At 40.5% G+C, this 19069-nt stretch overlaps 1 protein-coding gene across 3 annotated transcripts; it reads right to left on the bottom strand.

The window, feature by feature from the left end:
* Positions 1-1704: 1704 nt before the first annotated feature.
* LOC139545257 (ras-related protein Rab-3C-like) lies at positions 1705-18464 on the bottom strand. Of its 3 annotated transcripts, none has more exons than XM_071352839.1 (5): positions 18267-18464; positions 15870-16094; positions 12578-12696; positions 7002-7126; positions 1705-6698 (listed from the first exon to the last, which is right to left on the bottom strand). In XM_071352839.1, exons 1-5 carry the CDS (start codon positions 18282-18284, stop codon positions 6508-6510), a joined length of 678 nt encoding a protein of 225 aa, XP_071208940.1. In that variant the 5' UTR covers positions 18285-18464; the 3' UTR covers positions 1705-6507. The 3 variants fall into 3 exon arrangements, with proteins under 3 accessions (XP_071208940.1, XP_071208941.1, XP_071208942.1); XM_071352840.1 differs by lacking the exon at positions 18267-18464 and adding an exon at positions 17728-17872; XM_071352841.1 differs by lacking the exon at positions 18267-18464 and adding an exon at positions 17803-17872.
* Positions 18465-19069: the final 605 nt, after the last annotated feature.

The raw sequence follows: 19069 nt of genomic DNA, 5'->3' as shown, positions 1-19069 counted from the left end.
GCTGTAGCGTTAAGATTTCCCTTCACAGGAAATAAGGATGAAACCATGAAAAACTGCCCCAGACCATTAATCCTCATCCACCAAACTGTACAGTTGGCACTATGCATTCGGGCAGGTAATGTTCTCCTGGCTTTCGCCAAACCCAGATTAGTCCGTCGGACTGACAGATGGTGAAGCGTGATCCATCACTCTGGAGAACGCGTTTCCACTGCTCCAGAGTCCACGGGCGGCGAACTTTACACCACTCCAGCCGATGCTTGGCATTGTGCATGGTGATCTTAAGCTTGTGTGCGGTTGCTCGGCCATGGAAACCCATTTCATGAAGCTCCCGACGAACAGTTTTGTGCTGACGTTGCTTCCAGAGGCAGTTTGGAACTCGCTAGTGAGTGTTGCAACTGAGGACAGATGTTTTTTAGGCACTTCAGCACTCGGCGGTCCCGTTCTGTGAGCTTGTGTGGCCTACCAGTTCGCAGCTGAGCCGTTGTTGTTCCTAGACATTTCCAATTCACAATAACAGCACTTAAAGCTGCCCGGGGCAGCTCTAGCAGGGTAGACATTTGATGAACTGACTTGTTAGAAAGGTGGCATCCTATGAAGGTGCCACATTGAAAGTCACTGAGCTCTTCAGTAAGGTAATTCTACTGCCAATGTTTGTCTATGGAGATTGCATGGCTGTGTGCTCGATTTTATACACCTGTCAGCAACCGGTGTGGCTGAAATAGCCGAATCCACTAATTTGAAGGGATGTCCACATACGTTTGTATATATAGTGTATGTCCTAGTCCATCTATAAGGTTAGGATTTAGGCTTGGGTAGTCTAGATCAGTGGTAAGTGGACTTCTGGAGGACTTGTCCCGGCCTGTACATGTTTGATTTCAGACTAGATGTATGTGGAGAAAGCCAGGCCTATAGTGGTGAAAACGGACATTACCAAAACCACATGAGGTTAGGGTTAGGGTTTTGTTTGTAGTTTGGGCTAGGGTTAGGTTGAACTGGGAGGTGGGCATGAAGCTTGGGTTAGAGTCAGGGTTGAGGGTTAGAGTTGAACCTAGCTTCAAACACAACAACACTAACTCTAACCCTAGCTTCATGTCCACACCCCGGTTCAACCCTAATCCTAGCCTGAACCTACTTTCATGTCCACACCCCGGTTCAACCGTAGCCAAAACCCTAGCCCTAGTTTCATGTTCACATCCCTGTTCAACCCATACCCTAGCCTCAATCACAACCCTAACTTTAACCTTAGCTTCATGTTCACATCCCTGTTCAACCCATACCCTAGCCTCAATCACAACCCTAACTTTAACCCTAGCTTCATGTTCACATCCCTGTTCAACCCATACCCTAACCTCAATCACAACCCTAATCCTTTCCTTGACCTCAACCCATAGTCATATCCATAACCCTATGCTGGGCATAGAATAATCATTTTTTCAGTTTGCCAAGGTTAGGTAATACAGGACACGGGCAGCAAAACCAGTTGAACTCTTCTTGAATGGGAAGAACTTGTAAAATATTAACTTCCCCAGTTTGTCTCTTAGGAGGCATACTTTCTCTAGAAATAGAGTGATCACACTGACAAGCTGAACACTGATCTCAAGAGGTAGCCAATGGATCTCCACACACAAACACACTGACAAACTGAACACCGATCTCAAGAGGTAGCCAATGGATCTCCACACACAAACACAATACACACATGACATGAGTACAATTTGTTTATTTCCTATCATCCCAAAAACATAGTTTGTACATTGCTTGCACTTAAAGGTACAAATAATATATCCAATTTAATATCAGTCCACTTTAATGAGGTGACCAGAGCGTGAGTGTACTATAGTTTCATGTAAAGCCTCTTCAAGTTCTTTAAAAGCACTTCATAAGTACAATGAATAATTATTATTATTATTGTTATTCATTATTATCATCTTAAGCCTTCATCAGTAATGACATGTTGAAGTGGCTTTTCACCTGCCAGTGGCGGTCATGAATATACATGATCACAGATGAAGTAGATGACAGGGGATTTGAATGGAGCGATGTCAGTAGTCTCAGACTCAGCAGGATAATGCCTATTATTGATGTACAGGTAAATAATAAATGTCTCACACAGACATCATGTTTGAGTTGAGATATTTCCCTTTTTTATCACAGACTTAATATCAGTACGGCATATGGCATATACTAATTTCCCTGACTATCTTTCACAACACTGCATTTTGACGTATAGTACGAGTTCACCAACAGTTAGCTAACAGGAACAGTATATAGTAAGTAGTACATGAATACATCAGTAGAAAAGGTCAACACATACAATAAGTCTCACACACACACACACACACACACACATTTAGTGTGTGTGTAATGCTTGCAGTGCCATACAGTACAACAAGAACATTAGAACAGTCACTCTACTGCAGGTATAATGTACTAGGAGGACTATGTACAGGAAATAATTCATAAAATATTGCACTTGTTGGCCCATTGCACCCCACAGACAAAGCTATGAGGATGCACTTAAACATAGACAATATACACCTTTATAGATAGAAATATAGATAATTCAATGTCTTCATGCAACTTTTCTTTTCTGAACCTTCATTTTCTATGCAGAAACTCTAGACGGTGCAAAACAAACTACAGACAGTTTTTGGCACAATTATATATTTTTACTATTCTGTTTCTAGGTAATTTGAAGCTAAAGGATCAATGTAACTATTCACTTAATATGTAGAAGAGATTATCTTTACTGGGATTTACAGGACATTCTCGATGTAAAGGATAATTTGCTTCATCCAAGGATGGAGAGACAATAATAACATGATCCCTAAGCTGGTCAGGGATGTGGAAAAGGTGTATTAGTTTCTTATAAAAGGGAACCCATATACTGTAGCAGGTATATGAAATATGGATGTGTTGTCTGTTTCATAGAATATTGCTGTTTATCCAGTCAGACAGACTCTATCATGGCTTCAGTATCCATCAATCATAACATATCATATCTTGGCTGTGTTTAATTTGTGAATTATATGTTTTCATTTCTCTTGAGAAGTGGAAATGAGCAGGTTGGTATTTATTGAAAAATCATGTGCTGGAGGCAGCTCTGCAGAGTGGTCACTAGGTGGCACAGCCACAAATTCATAAAATCTGATTTTAAACTTACCTTAACCCTAACCTTAACCGCATTGCTAAGCCTAATGCCTAACCCTAACCTTAAATTAAGACCAAAAATCAAATTTTTGTTTTCATAAATTTCTACGACATAGACAATTTTGACTTTGCAGCTGGCCTATCTAGCAGAAACCGCTCAGTTCTGCATCCAGGGCAAGATTCAAGACAATAAATGTCAATCTGCTGGAAATGAGGGAAGGGTTTATTGTTTGGGTAAAGCTAAATGTAAGGGTCTGGGTATAAAAACACAACATAGGTTATTAGCTATTTGACAGCACACTTGTAATAGTCTTATTAAGGCTAGGAAAAGAGGATCTATTCAGTTTTGCAGAAATGCAGACACTCATCAGATCACACATCAGGACTACTACTACAAAACACATGTACAGTATAATACAGTACTCACATAGACACAATGCATGTATAGTATATTCATGAAATATGAAATGAATGCGGCAAGTGAGCACAAAGGAGAAGAGGCCATGTTGGAGATACTAAAAGGCCACATTTGTTTTTATCCAAGGTAGATGATTGAAAGTACTCACACAGCCACACTCATTCATTTTCCCTAAAACACACAGGCACACGGTCACGCACGCATACACAAACTGCAAACAGAAATCAACTACTACCTACCAGTTTGTATACAGTACACTTAATAATATAGTTTGGCTGTGGCAGAAGACTATGTAACAACAATACATATAAAATAAATACATAAATAGAAGGATAAATAAATTAAAGCACTGATTTATATCTGTGTGTCCGGCAAGTTTTACGACGGACAGTAAAAACAATGATAGCTATGGGTTCTCCTCACAGAATTAGAATTGATAACAAGTCTTTAAAGCCAGCTGGAAAGCTACTGTGCAGTACGTGCATTGACCACACATTGAATTCTAAAAGCCTTTACAAGCATCATTTTTGTGAATATTGTATGGTAAGCTAAAGAGAATAATGTATGTTTGAAATGTCCTATTATCAGCCACACTATAACAGGCCTACATCGACTCAGACTTATATTGACCCTCTGTGTTTCCAGGTAAAGGTGTGAAGTGTGTATCTGTTCCTCAACACAGCTATGGAGAGGGACATACATTGGTTGCTAGCCTGGTCACAGATCTGTGCTCTTGCCAACGCCACAATTCCATAAAGAGTTGGCAAGAGAGCAGAAACAAACTGGCACCAAGGCTAGTTGATTGCCATTGATGTTCAATGATAAAAGTGATCGGATAACACACCACACTGTAAAGGAGTTGCTGTGAATTTGACAGTAACTTACAGGCAGCTCAGTGGCAAGTCTAATTCTGTATTTCATATTACAGTACACCTACTATTATATAAATACGGTATCAAAGCAAGTACTTGGTAATGACGCATACAGTACAATACCGTAAAATGTACCCTATTATACTGCAAAAAAGTTAATTCTACCATAATCTGAATGAATGGATGAATGAAATTCATTGAGGGGTGGGGTTTGTACTTTACAGTATTTTACTGTAATTAGAAGGGAGTGGTGCAAGCAAGTTGGCTGCTATGTAAAGTGTTTACACATTATATCATATTAATTAATATTTGGTGTTTTGTATCACTTGCCCATCTAGAGGCCTTAACCAAGGTTTCCAAACTGACAGCGACTACAGGGCAAAACAGACCAAAAGGACCTGGCAAAATGCTCAACCATTTAAGGTTTGACTTGCTGCCACTCTAATCTGTCCCCTATACATTATGAATGAATGGGTCACTATCACCACATAGCAGTCAAATTGGTACAGCATTTTCACTTGCAGCTGCAAGCCTCAAAATATGTTAAAGGGAATATTACCTTTTTGTATGTTTTTCATTAGTCCACCGATGATACAGTCCCATATTTTTTTGCATGTCAGCAATCAAGTTCTCAACATATAGAACTTTCAAAATACTGAAAGTGTCACAGTATGATGTGTTTTCAATATCTTAAACTTGATTGCTGACATGCAGAACATTTAGGGACTGATTCAACAGTGGACTAATGAAACAAAAACAAAAATAGCATTTTTGAGATGCACAACAATACCATGCACCCATTAGTGGTCAAAAGGTTTTTGGCCCTCAAAAGATACGGTATGGTGCTTTATTCTGTGGGGTGGAATTACAGTACCATTCGAAACAAAGCAATTACTTCTCCGACCAAAACGTTTTCCCACAATGTACCATAATATACAGTATGCTGTAGTAAAAAGTTTCAGAGTGTTTTACTAATGATAATACTCAAAATGACTGTATAAATTACAGTTTTCAGTTACAGTGCAGGATACAGAAAGACAAGTGTGCACAACTCCAGTCCACTAGGGATGAAATCCTGCTGGTTTTCCTTCCATCCTGGCACTTAATTGATCAACTACTGTCACTGATTGGCCAGACAGTGCACCTACAGCAGCTACACTGGTCAATCTCTGACTAAAAGGCAAGGAGGAAAGTCAGCCTTCACAGCAGCCATCCAGGACTGTAGTTGTGCACCCCTGCTTTAAAGGCCCAGTACAGTAAAAAATGTGATTTCCTGTGTTTTATATATATTTCCATACTATGAGGTTGGAATAATACTGTGACTGGGAAAATTATGATAATGCCCTTTTAGTGTAAGAGCAGTTTGAAAAGGCTGCCTGAAATTTCAGCCTGATTTGGTGGAATGGAGTTTTGGCCTGCCTATTGACAACACCAGGCATTAAATTAGTTAATAGACCAATAAGACAGAGAGTTCCAAACCTCTCTGCCAATAACAGCTAGTTTTCAGTTTTCCCCTCCCCACTCAGACCACTCCCAAGACCACTTGCCAGAGCAAAATTCTTGCTTGAGAAATTGCTCTTTGATAAGAAGCAATTTTTGTTTATTTTTAACAGTAAGGTATTTTATTGTTACCCAGAAATTATATGATATTAAGATTTTTTTAAATGTCAGCATTGTACCTTTAAGACTATGTCTGTATCCAAAATAGCACCCTATTCCCTACATAGTGAACTACTTTTGACAAGAGCACTATGTGGGCCCTGCTCAAAAGTAGTGCATTATATAAGGCAAGGGTTCTTAAACTTTTTCAGCTCGAGACCCAAATAAAAAATGTACCATCATCCCGTGAACCAAATCGTCCTCCAACGATATTAAGAAGAAATTGTGTGTGATTATAGATGTATTCTATAATGCGACTCACCTCTCACATGCCCAGGCCCCATTTTGCATCCCAACCCATAGTTTAAGATTAAAGAAACTCTGAAATAGGTAATAGGATGTAATTTGGGATGCAGACTAGATCTAAGGGACTGGGTATCTTGGCAACACAGTAACTGAGGGGAGCCACTAACAGTTGCAGGCGGGCTGCTGGAGGGGCGGGGCGCTGTCTGTCAGTTTGGCGCTGGGTGTTCCCATGGTAACGGCGGTGTCAGTGTCCAGGCTTTCGGACATCCTGTCACAGATGATGTCAACGAGGCGCTCGAAGGTCTGCTTGACGTTGATGTTGTCCTTGGCACTTGTCTCAAAGAACTCAAAACCTGTGAAGGGATAGAGAGAGAAAATAATATATTGTTGATGATGTTTACAAGAAGTAAATTATCCACATTCAGAAATCTCTTGACGTTATGTCTTAGTGGAAATGTAAGGCTGTCAAATACTGTAGGTCATGCTTACAATAAGTCAATGGACTTACAGAAGCCCATGTAGGCACTGGTGCTGCGAATCAGTATGAGCTGACGCATTATAGATCTTCGTATCTGACTGTTGATGATTCAATGTGTTCATTCTTTTATCTCTGCTTATATAAAGTGTCCCTGATCAATGAAATGACAGCAGCTCACCCAGTTGTTCTGCCAGTTGTCTCCCACTGTCTGCAGCCACCACCCTCTCCTCCTGCATGTCACATTTGTTCCCAGCCAACACCACCTGGGCGTTGTCCCACGAATAGGTCTTAATCTGGGTCGACCTGCACATGCACACACAAACAGAAAAAAAACAGGAACTAAAACTCAAAACAGAGCACTGCATCCATCTACTAGAAGCTATAAGTGATAAGCTGATACAGTGAAAACAACACACCTCCTATATCATCAGATCAGGACGATGAGGTGCTACAGTAGGACTGGAATCTGCTAAATAGATTTTGGGAGAAACATTTCAGGAACACATTTCCCCTGTGGCCACACAGAAAGCAGGCCAGAGCACCAGCGGAACACAATAATGTACTGTGATGTCAGTACTGCTCAGTCCAGATCAGACTGGTCATAGGAGATATAGGTCAATTCACATCTGGCTATTGACTGCTATAACACAAAATGACATCCCAGTCAAAAACAGCTTTTCTTAACCGGGGTTTGCATTGAATGTTTACATATACTTGACCTCTAGGTTAGCCTATATTTAGTGTCAAAATGATTACCGATGTCTATGTTTATCTCTCACAATTATTAGTTCTGTGTTTCAATTATCAATAACCAGGAGAGGAGAGAAGAGGTGCAGCAGTGTCTATTTCTGTGAAGAGCATAGAGCTTCGTCACTATTAGGAGACAATTGTGTCATACACAGGAAATTAGTTTGTGTCAGGACAGGAGCTCATTCACATGAAGCCTGGCAGGGAAGGAGCCATTGCCATGGAAACAATGCATATTTGCCCTAAACCTTGTAACCAGGAAGAATAATAGAGAATGGAATAAAAACCTACCATTAGAAGAAGTATGTTTAGGTTGTTGGATAGAATGATAAAGCACTGTTGTGCTCTGTCTGCTCTATGCTCTAGAGCAGTGGTTCCCAAATATTTTATAGTCCCGTACCCCTTCAAACATTCAACCTCCAGCTGCGTACCACCTCTAGCACCAGGGTCAGCAACCCTCTCAAATGCTGTTTTTTGCCATCATTGTAAGCCTGCCACACACACACTATACAATACATTTATTAAACATAAGAATGAGTGTGAGTTTTTGTCACAACCCGGCTCGTGGGAAGTGACAAAGAGCTCTTATAGGACCAGGGAACAAATAATAATATAATAATAATCAATAATTTTGCTCTTTATTTAGCCATCTTAAATATAAAACCTTATTTGTTCATCAAAAATTGTGAATTAAAAAATTAAAGAGAGTCTCAGTCTTTTTCCATACACAGTCTGTGCCAGTATTTAGTTTATGCTAGTGAGGGCCGAGAATCCACTCTCACATAGGTACGTGGTTGCAAATGGCATCAGTGTCTTAACAGCACGATTTGCCAAGGCAGGATACTCTGGCAGTGGCTTCTGATTAAATTATATTTTCACAGAACCTCTTGTTGCAATTTCAATGAGGCTCTCTTGTTCAAATATCGGTAAGTGGACTGGAGGCAGGGCATGAAAGGGATAACGAATCCAGTTGTTTGTGTCATCCGTTTCGGGAAAGTACCTACGTAATTGCGCACCCAACTCGCTATATCACATTTGACATTGTCCGTCAGCTAGAGTTCATTTGCACACAAAAAAATCCTACATTGATGGAAAGACCTGTGTGTTGTCCTTGTTAATGCAGACAGAGAAGAGCTCCAAATTCTTAATCATAGCCTCAGTTTCGTACCGCACATTGAATATAGTTGCGGAGAGTTCCTGTAATCCTAGATTCAGATCATTCAGGCGAGAAAAACATCACCCAGATAGGCCTGTCGTGTGAGAAACTCGTCATCATGCAAGCGGTCAGACAAGTGAAAATGATGGTCAGTAAAGACAACTTTAAGCTCATCTCTCAATTTAAAAAAACATGTCAATACTTTGCCCCTTGATAACCACCGCACTTCTGTATGTTGTAAAAGCGGTACATGGTCGCTTCCCATATCATTGCATAGTGCAGAAAATATACGAGAGATCAGGTTAAAAAAAGTTAACCAAAGTTAACCATTTTCACTGTAGTGTCTTTCAAGCTGTCAGGCATTCCCTTGGCAGCAAGAGCCTCTCTGTGGATGCTGCAGTGTACCCAAGTGGCGTTGGGAGCAACTGCTTGCACGGACTTTACCACTCCACTATGTCTCCCTGTCATGGCTTTTGCGCCATCAGTATAGATATCAACACATCTTGACCACCAAAGTCCATTTGATGTCACAAAGCTGTCCAGTACTTTAAAAATATCCTCTCCTGTTGTCCTGGTTTCCAGTGGTTTGCAGAAGAGGATGTCTTCCTTAATTGACCTCCCATAAACATAACGGACATATACCAGGAGCTGTGCCACGCCCGCGACATCTTTTGACTCATCCAGCTGTAACGCATAGAATTCACTGGATTGTATGCGAAGCAGTAATTGTTTCAAAACATCTCCTGCCATGTCACTGATGCGTCGTGAAACAGTGTTGTTTGATGAAGGCATTGTCTGTATAGTTTTTTGGGCCTTCCCCCCCTCCATCATTGTCCCAGCCATATCCGCAGCAGCAGGAAGAATTAAGTTCTCCACAATATTATGGGGCTTGCCTGTCCTAGCCACTCAGTAGCTCACCATATAAGATGCTTCTAGCCCCTTCTTATTAATGGTATCTGTTGCTTTTATACATGTCTTACTACTTGAAAGTCGTCTTAATTCTCGCTCAAAAAACTCCTGTGGCTTATTTTTCAAATTGGCATGTTTTGTTTCTAAATGTCTGCGCAAGAGTGAAGGTTTCATTGAGTTGTGAGATAGTACCTTTGCACATATAATACACTGTGGCTAAGGAGAGGCACAACTCCCAATATAAGTGAACCCCAAATCAATGTAGTTCTCATCATATTTGCGCCTCTTCGATGGTCCAACGTCCCTGTCTGTTCGGTTCTTTCCCGGGTAAGGGGGCAGTAGCTCTTCAGCTGCATCAGATTCACAACTGGCAGTGTCCATGCTAGCTGGGCTAACAACAAATGTAGAATTACTGATGCTAGCATTGGATGTGCTCATGGAAGCAGAACAACTTGTGTCGTCGGCAGGTGTAGTACTGCTGGTAGTAGCAGTACTACCAGTAGAGCTGGTATGTGTCTCTATGGACGCGGGCCATACTTACTGGTGGTTAATCGCTCAGCACTACTAGCCACGATGTAAGTACGAAACTTGGTGATGCTTTCAAATTATGTAGGAAACACCATGCACATTTATGTTCAACAATTCCAAACTGTCCCTTTACAAGTCAGAATGTTGAATAAACTTCATTTGAACTCCGCTAATTGTCTGTGGTGTTGGGTCCTTCAGTTGGTCGAAATTTGAGACAAAATATCCACAGGATAGTGTTCTTAACCAGTCTTCAAAACATGGGACTATGTGTGGCAGTCAAGATTTGTTTTCTTCTGACCAAAGGCAGCTGCTGAACACAAGACGGAAGAAAGCGTCTGCATGTAACCTACGTCTGTAGGGGCTTACATGCTTTTGCCAGGTGATTTAAACCATTTATCAATTTTCGAGCAAAAGGAATGAGCAGCAGCTACGTTTGGCTTCATACGGACCGTTAGTGGAATTCCCGTGAGAGAGTAATGGTTAATGTGATTGGATGTTAATTATATGACTAGGCTACCTGTATTTGACATTGTGTTGTTATTTCGCTGAACACTAGATGGTTTAATTTTATTTTTGGCAGTGAAACGAGGCTACTCAGGTGAGAACCTCACCTAAATGTATAGCCCCATTGGAAAATATAAATGGACTGTTTGAAAATGTGAAGGAAAAAAGCATTTTTATTTGGTGTACCCCCGACGGCATTGCGTACCCCAGTTTGGGAATACCTGGTCTAGAGAAAAAGCTCACTGATTTGAACAGCTCCAGGATAATATCAGTCATTAGCTACTGTAACTATACTAAACAAAAATATAAATGCATGTAAAGTGTTGGTCCCATGTTTCATGAGCTGAAATAAAAGATCCCAGAAATTTTCCATACGCACAAAAAGCTTATTTTCACTCAAATGTTGTGCACACATTTGTTTACATCCCTGTTAGTGAGCATTTCTCCTTTGCCAAGATAATCCATCCACCTGACAGATGTGGAATATCAAGAAGCTGATTAACCAGCATGATTATTACACAGGTGTACCTTGTGCGGGGGACAATAAAAGTCCACTCTAAAATGTGCAGTTTTGTCACACAACACAATGCCACAGATGTCTCAAGTTTTGAGGGAGCGAGCAATTGGCAAGTTGACTGCAGGAATGTCCAGAGCTGTTGCCAGATCATTTAATGTTCATTCATCTACCATAAACTGACTCCAACGCTGTTTTAGAGAATTTGGCAGTACATCCAACAGGCCTCACAACCGCAGACCACGTGTAGCCATGCCAGCTCAGGACCTCCACATCCGGCTTCTTCACCTGCGGGATCGTCGGAGACCAGCCACCCGGACAGCTGATGAAACTGAGGAGTATTTCTGTCTGTAATAAATCCCTTTTCTGGGGAAAAACTAATTCTGATTGGCTGGGCCTGGCTCCCCAGTGGGTGGGCTTATGCCCTCCCAGGCCCACCCAAGGCTGCGCCCCTGCCCAGTCATGTGAAATCCATAGATCAGGGCCTAATGAATTTATTTCAATTGACTGATTTCCTTATATGAACTGTAACTTATTTTTGTTCATATTACATGTACACAACCAAAGTGAAAAGAGATGTTAAACCAGTCTCATTTCTACACACAATGCCCCACACACAATGCCAACACTCTTTTTGTTTCACCTTGAGACAGTTCATAGTCTTGTCAAGTGCATCCATCAAAACATTCTGGTAGACTTTATCCCAGAAACCTATTGTTTGTGACTGATGAAATAGACTCCTCTTGTGTTCTTATTTCTAGTCCTGAATAAATCATGTTGAATCCAGGGTACAGGAAACAAACAGTGCAGGTTAGTGTAGGTATTCAGTGTTCAGATGGAAATAGCTTGTGTGGTTTACAAAAACAGCGATTCATGACTTTGCACGACCTTCCCAGGGACCCCCACACAGGTGGGCTAGTGGCTCTCTGACAACAAGCGCTCTAATCAATACGCTTAGATAAGGAGATACAGAAAGGGATGAAGGTCAGCTATTTGGGTCTGTTTCTTCACAGGGAGAAATCACAGGGAGAAATCACAGGGAGAATTCACAGGGAGAATTCACAGGGAGATATCTTATACTCATCCTGTCTCTATACAACCCAACAACAACACACCTCTTCTGTTGTCCTTGTCCATAAAGATATGTAGTCTTTCTGAGAATGTGGTTAAGATAAACAGTACTTAATCCATAACATAACATAACACAAGTTGCTTCCTTCCCTCGTGTATTTCATGATGCATGATGTACTGACACAACATTGCCATCTTACCAACGTCCTGATGAAAGATGTATTGCTGGTACGTATTGGTTTTCGATGAGAAAAGAAACGTATGCTATTCGGCACCCATTTTCCTTCTAGAGGGTGAAAATGTTTTGTACCCCAGTAAAACTCACCAGTCCTGCACACAATGGAAGGACTCCTCGTTGGTGATGTCATACATAAGGATGAAGCCCATGGCTCCGCGGTAGTACGCAGTGGTGATGGTCCGGTACCGCTCCTGTCCCGCCGTGTCCTGGAGAGATACAGAACATTATTATTGCTGGTCACAAACAAATGCACGTGCATGCACACACAGACACACACACACACACACACACACACAGTCATACAGATAACTAACAGTTAGTCACAGAGAAAGTCTCCCATCCTTCATGTGTGTATTTATTCTGGACCGGTTTGGCTGGTTGTGATTATCATATGCATAATGCATCGCTGACTGGTTTGGCTGGCTGTGATTATCATGTATGCTGCATTGCTGTCATTGATAGGAAGGTCATTATCTATTCGCAGATTCTAGAGGTTCAAGTCTCCCCAGTAAAGCCACTGTGGTGGCTGAGGCCTACTGGAAGTGCCATACTGTATTATGTAATGTCTATGTGCTTACAGTAAACATATTGTATAGGGGCTATTGACTGTCATAGCTGGTACTCCAGATAGCATATCAGTCATGTAGCAAACTGTCTGATTCATCAAAAGGAAAATGGCAAACGGACATTTTGTCTGATTTCCAACTCATGTTTGAAGTAGGTCGTTGGAGGGGATAAAATCCCATTGTCCTTTTGCGAAAACACTAAAACTATCTGTCATCTGTGTTCTGTAGGGGATTCTAAGCCAAAACAGTGCTGGGTTACATTAGCTACAGAGAGGCCTGCTCTGCTCTGTGAATATGGCTATAATTGTGTCTGTGTGGTAGCCAGAGGACATCTCTGACCTTCAAAAGCACACACAGCTCAAAGGCTGCCTCCCTCCATCTCCTTCATACAGCAGCTGGGCTGAGCAATGGAAACCCACAATAATACACACTAACACATTGATGAACTGTATGTGCACCTGCATATACACATGCATGAGGGTGTACAGATGTGTTCTTTTTTTGTACAATACAATATGCACAGTAGGCCTATATAATTACTGAGTCTATATAATGTTTTGAAAGGAAATCATTTGAGCATTTTTCACACATTGTGCTAATGGTTCTCTTGTTTGACATTACATTAGCATGAATCTAGACAATGCTTTGACTGCTGACTTTCCTCTTGGCTGAATACTGAGGACATACTGTATGCATCCACACACTTCATTACACTATCGATTCAGGGCAAAGTGCTTGACGATTACCTTTTTTATCTCTGGGTTATTTGAGTGTGCAGCTTTGCTTGTTCTTTGCTAAAAGACACAGCAAGACAGAAAAATTCTGCTGAGTCCAGTGAACAGGAGTTCCATTAGAAACTAACTGACTGAGTTTGTTTATGCATCACCATGGACCACAGTGTGAATAAGCCCAAGAAATGGACAGAACATTTAGTACAGTCAGTGCAGAGTGACAGTAGGGATTGAATCTTACTGGTCAATTCTGGTATACTGTGGCTCGTCAGGAATAGTACAGTACTCAAACATCCATTATTATAAAATGAACACTGAAGGAACAGTTCTCTCAAAAAGCCCAATTAGACAACCTAGAGCTATTCATTTGAATGCTCTCTGGCAATTCTGCCTCTGTTAGAACCTCCGTGTCTTTCCTTCACTGACAAAAAACAATTACCCTTATTACTCGTAATTTAAACTGTTTACATTCAACCCTGCTTTTCTGCTTCCTGTTAAAGTGTGTGTGATTTGTGTCCCATGCAAATCAGCTGATTAACTGCTACAGTACTGTCTGGGACCAATTAATTGGTGGAACAGACAGTAAATATGACAGCAAACAGCATTGCCTCTCTAAGAGAGAGAAAGAGTGGGTGTTTGGAGGAAGCAGGCTTTAAACTGAAGCCTTCGCTGCCTCAGAGCTGCTCAGAAACAAACTCTTCCATCTCCGAACCTCCTAATTAAAAGAGCCTTAGGCGAAGTCGGCCAAGCACAGGAGGAGAACACACTGTCTGAGAGGAGTGTTATTCAGTGATGATGTCCTTCAGCTAAGGGTTACTAGCATCCTGCAAACGATGACACATCCATCTGTCTCTGTTCTCTACATTGCCCTGTCTCGCATTCAATCACTCTAGGCCTTGTTCATACAGATAAGCGGCACAAGCCACCTCAAATGTAATTGTGACTGGATCCTAGTTGGCTCATAGAAATCTATAACAATGTAGAAGTCAGTATACCAGTTGCCTGGTAAACGTAACAGGAATGGACAAAAAGGTTTGGTTGGCCAAGCAGGGAATGAATGCTTGGCCAACCATGAGCCATCTAGTTCCAACCTGTCACAGTGCTAGATAGTTATTGATCAAGAGTAGGGGACAGGGGAAGGGGCCTGGCTATGGATTGATAGTCTAATGTGGTTTACAGACCAGGGTCATTCGGTTAAAAGAAAGGGAGATTGGACAGGGGAGTTTATTTCTCCAGACCCCCCTTAATAATTAGTAAAGGCTTTTGTTTCATGTTCAATAGAACCTCCATTAGCCCACTGTTAGGTTAGTCCTCCAAAAACTCCTTGGGAGGCTAGAATACAAATGACATGAGAAGACACTGATTATTTCAATAGTTACGAGCCCCTTGGGAATGAATGAGAGTGCATAATTGTAATGATGAGATAGACTGACAATGTCTGAAATAGATTGACTACTCTAGGCTGATGCCGAGCCCCTGTAGGAGAAGAATGAATTTGCCTCTAGAGGCTGATTTATGGTCTCTTATGTATTTTTCCCTCTAATGGTTAATGTTAGGGTTGGGGTAATGTAAACTAGATCTGTGCCTGCGGACAACTTCTAACAGGAGCTAGTTCCTATGACTACTGTAGGTCAGGATGTCTCCTCATATGCATACTACTTATGAGCTAGCGGCAATACGCTGGTGATATCAAAATAGATTTCAATGAGAGATACAAAATATTGAGTTTCTCCATGATGTCATGCAAAAAAGTAAGTTGGTGTGTGGTTGCAAAGGCAGAATCATTTTGAAAAGCTCAGCACTGCTTAATGGCTTTTCTGGCCATTGTTAAACTGTTTTGAATGTAGCCATTTTACAGCACTGGTAATCTACTAAAACTGGCATTGACATTTTAAGCTTAATACTGTTGAGTATTTAGATCAAATGATCAAAATTACTGTTCCTTAACCAAGGCAAGATAAGATCAATATTGCAGTTGAATGAATAGCTGATATTTGTGCACACTGTAGTTGAAAAGCTATACTTACATTAGACATGATCTATTACAATAGTAAGTACCCTGGACTTTAGAGACAGACTTACCCAGATCTGCAATTTGATCCTCTTGTCATTCTTGTAGACAGTCTTGACTTTGAAGTCGATGCCCACAGTGCTGACGAAGGCTGAGGTGAAGGCGTCGTCAGCGTAGCGGAAAAGGAAGGAGGTTTTACCCACACTGCTGTTCCCAATGATCAGCAGCTTGAACATGTAATCAAAGTTCTGGTCCGCGCCCTCCTTCCCTTGAGTGGTCCCCTGAGTGGCAGCCATCTGGTAACATCAGGAGTTGCAGTGTAAAAGGTCATGACAAACTTAAAATCAACTCATTGGAATTAGAAATGGTACTATTTAAGGTTTAGAAATGTTGCATGGAGGAGGGACGTCAAGGACGTGTAAAAGAAGAATAAATTATTTAAATAATCACACATAGACACACACACACCCAGCCTGGTTTCATAGACTAGACGTAACATAGTAAACGTAAATCCTGTGACACTCAAATTAATATGATGTTACGTTTGGTATGGTTACATAGGACAGATGGTTACTTAAGGCAAAAACAAAAGTAGAGTGGTTGGTCATATAACGCAAATGTCTAGCATCCCAAAGGTAGTGAGTTCGAATCTCATCAGGGTAAACTTTAACATTTAGCTAATTATTAGCTTTTCAACTACTTACTACTTTTTAGCTACTCTGCAGCTACTTAGCATGTTAGCTAAACCTTCCGCTAACCCTAACCTTAACCCTTTTAGATTAACCTAAACCCTTTAACCTAACTCCTAAACTTAATCCCAACCTTAACCCTAACCTCTAAACCTAACCCCTAGCCTAGGTATATTAGCCAGCTAGCTAACATTAGCCACCTAGTAACATATCATACGTTTTGTAAATTGTTTACATATTCTACCTTTTGCAAATTTGTAACATATTGTACATTTGGCAAATTCGTAACATATAATACTAATTGTAATTCGTAACATATCATACGAAATGGGTGGTGAACAACCACAAAATTAATACATACCATACAAAACGTAACATTTCATACTAAATGGAGTGTCTCTGATTAACGTAAAGACTAATATGAAATGCTCTGAGACCAGATTGACACACCAGTCTCTCAGTTAGGTGTTAAAAGCACAGACTGTGTGTCTGATGGCAGATGGCTGTGTGGAATAAACCAGAAAAGCACTACACACCCTGGGGATTTGAAGAGTCCACCTGTGTTCTACATCCTCACATCTATGTGCCTGCCAATGAACATCAATCAGATCCTTCACAAGGTGTTTGATCAATTAGGCTTGGATTTATCAAGGGGTATGCCAATCAATTCAACAATCCAATTACTGACTCTAGCAAATACAAAATGTGGAATGTTTAATCGTTCTTGCAAAATTCGTCATCATTTGTCAGCATTCTACAAAAATACAACTAGGCTACAGCAGACATCTTTGTTCCTAATAGCCTTAATGTTTTCACTGTGCCTCAGCAATCTGCCATGTCAAGCATGTGCCTGTTCTGTTTGTTCTGTTACACGCTTTCGGTTTTACATCAAGCAAGTCTACAATTGCACTATTAACAACACTGTACAATGTTTCGTAAACGAAATGTCATTTTACCTTATGCAATAAGCTATACAATGACACATCATTTTAGGTGTTTAATGCGCTAATTTCCATTTTAAAATGTTATGATGACGACGAAAATACTCTCTTCCATTTTGCTACACAGATGTAGTCCTCTTAAATTGGATAAAACATCACAGAATGTTGGATAATCGCAAATACACTGTAATCTATAGTAGCCGCCCTAGGTCAATCAAGTTCTTTCCGGAATTATATCACAGTCTAGAAAAATTGACATGATGTAGAAAACATATCTGACGACATTATAGCAAACAAACCTCATTCGAAGGCTTCGTGTCAGTCAGTGGCTTTTCCTAGTTTATATATCAGACTGTTGTTATATAAATTCTTACTGTAGGAGACGGTTCTGTTTGAGCCGAGACAATTTCAGCACCTCGGAGCTGTCCCCGTGTTTTCCCGAAGCTGAACCGTTGGAAAGCGTAGTAAGCACATTCAACGACGTCAAAGTTCACAATATGGGGCTTGTAGTCTTTATAATGCAAAAGGCGCCCCAGGAGATTGGAATATTAAAGCGATGTGACTACATCATTCAGCATACAACACAGTCACTTTGACAACAGCTGTAGGCCTGCATTACTGTATGAAGACTGCATAAACCTTAAAAAGAAAAAATTGTGACCATTTTCATTTAACTAATGAAGTATTTAATGAAGTATTTAACTATGCTTGCTTTTAGAATAAACAATATTACATTTCACAAATTAATTTGTTCAATGTAATGATGATGTGTATTTGGAGTCCTGTATAGCCTAATTAAACCTGGATACTATACAGATAGATGCTGGTAAGATCTTACCTTTCCGTATAAATCCATGTAGGCTGTGCTACCCAATAATAAATAAATAAAACAAAATGTATTGTGATATGAGCCAAATGTTAATGAAAACAGTAAACCTCGACCGATTTTACAAGACCTTATTTCTGAAATTAATTATTTGTGAAGTCAATAATGGCTACTCGTTCTGAGCATCACTGCCGTCAGTCTCTCAGCCCCCGCCCAGAAATCATGCTCCGCTTCAGAGAACAGTAAACAGAACAGGAGGTGCTGGTGCACGTGATTGATAGCGTCTCTCTGGCAGCGGCGTGCCGGGGTTAAGCAGATGGAGTCAAAATGTGCAACAATGTGTCAGTTACAATTATACCTTTATCATCATTATGGAAAATAGATAAGATCATAATATAAAAAATTATATAGGGGTAGGCCTATACAGCAAAATACAGCAAATTCAAACATCTAGGTATAGCCTTTATGAGATTTGCAATATTGACTTTAAACCTTGGATGGGGGATGTTAGAAAATGTGGGAAATATTGTGCCAATGTCACACAAACTTGGATAGTAATTATAGTAAATAGTAATTTACAATTAACAATGTCTACACTGTATTTCTGACCAATTTGATGTTATTTTAATGGACAACAAATGTGCTGTTCTTTCAAAAACAAGGACATTTCTAAGTGACCCCAAACTTTTGAACGGTAGTGTATATATGGATGTCGATTAAGGCAGCCCCCCGCACCTCTCTGATTCAGAGGGGTTGGGTTAAATGCATAAGACACATTTCAGTTGAATGCATTCAGTTGTACAACTAACTAGGTA

Source organism: Salvelinus alpinus, chromosome 19 (assembly GCF_045679555.1).
Source record: "Salvelinus alpinus chromosome 19, SLU_Salpinus.1, whole genome shotgun sequence".
Classification (NCBI taxonomy): domain Eukaryota; kingdom Metazoa; phylum Chordata; class Actinopteri; order Salmoniformes; family Salmonidae; genus Salvelinus; species Salvelinus alpinus.
Note: the sequence above shows the minus strand (reverse complement) of the source record. Positions and strands in the feature narration are given on the sequence as shown.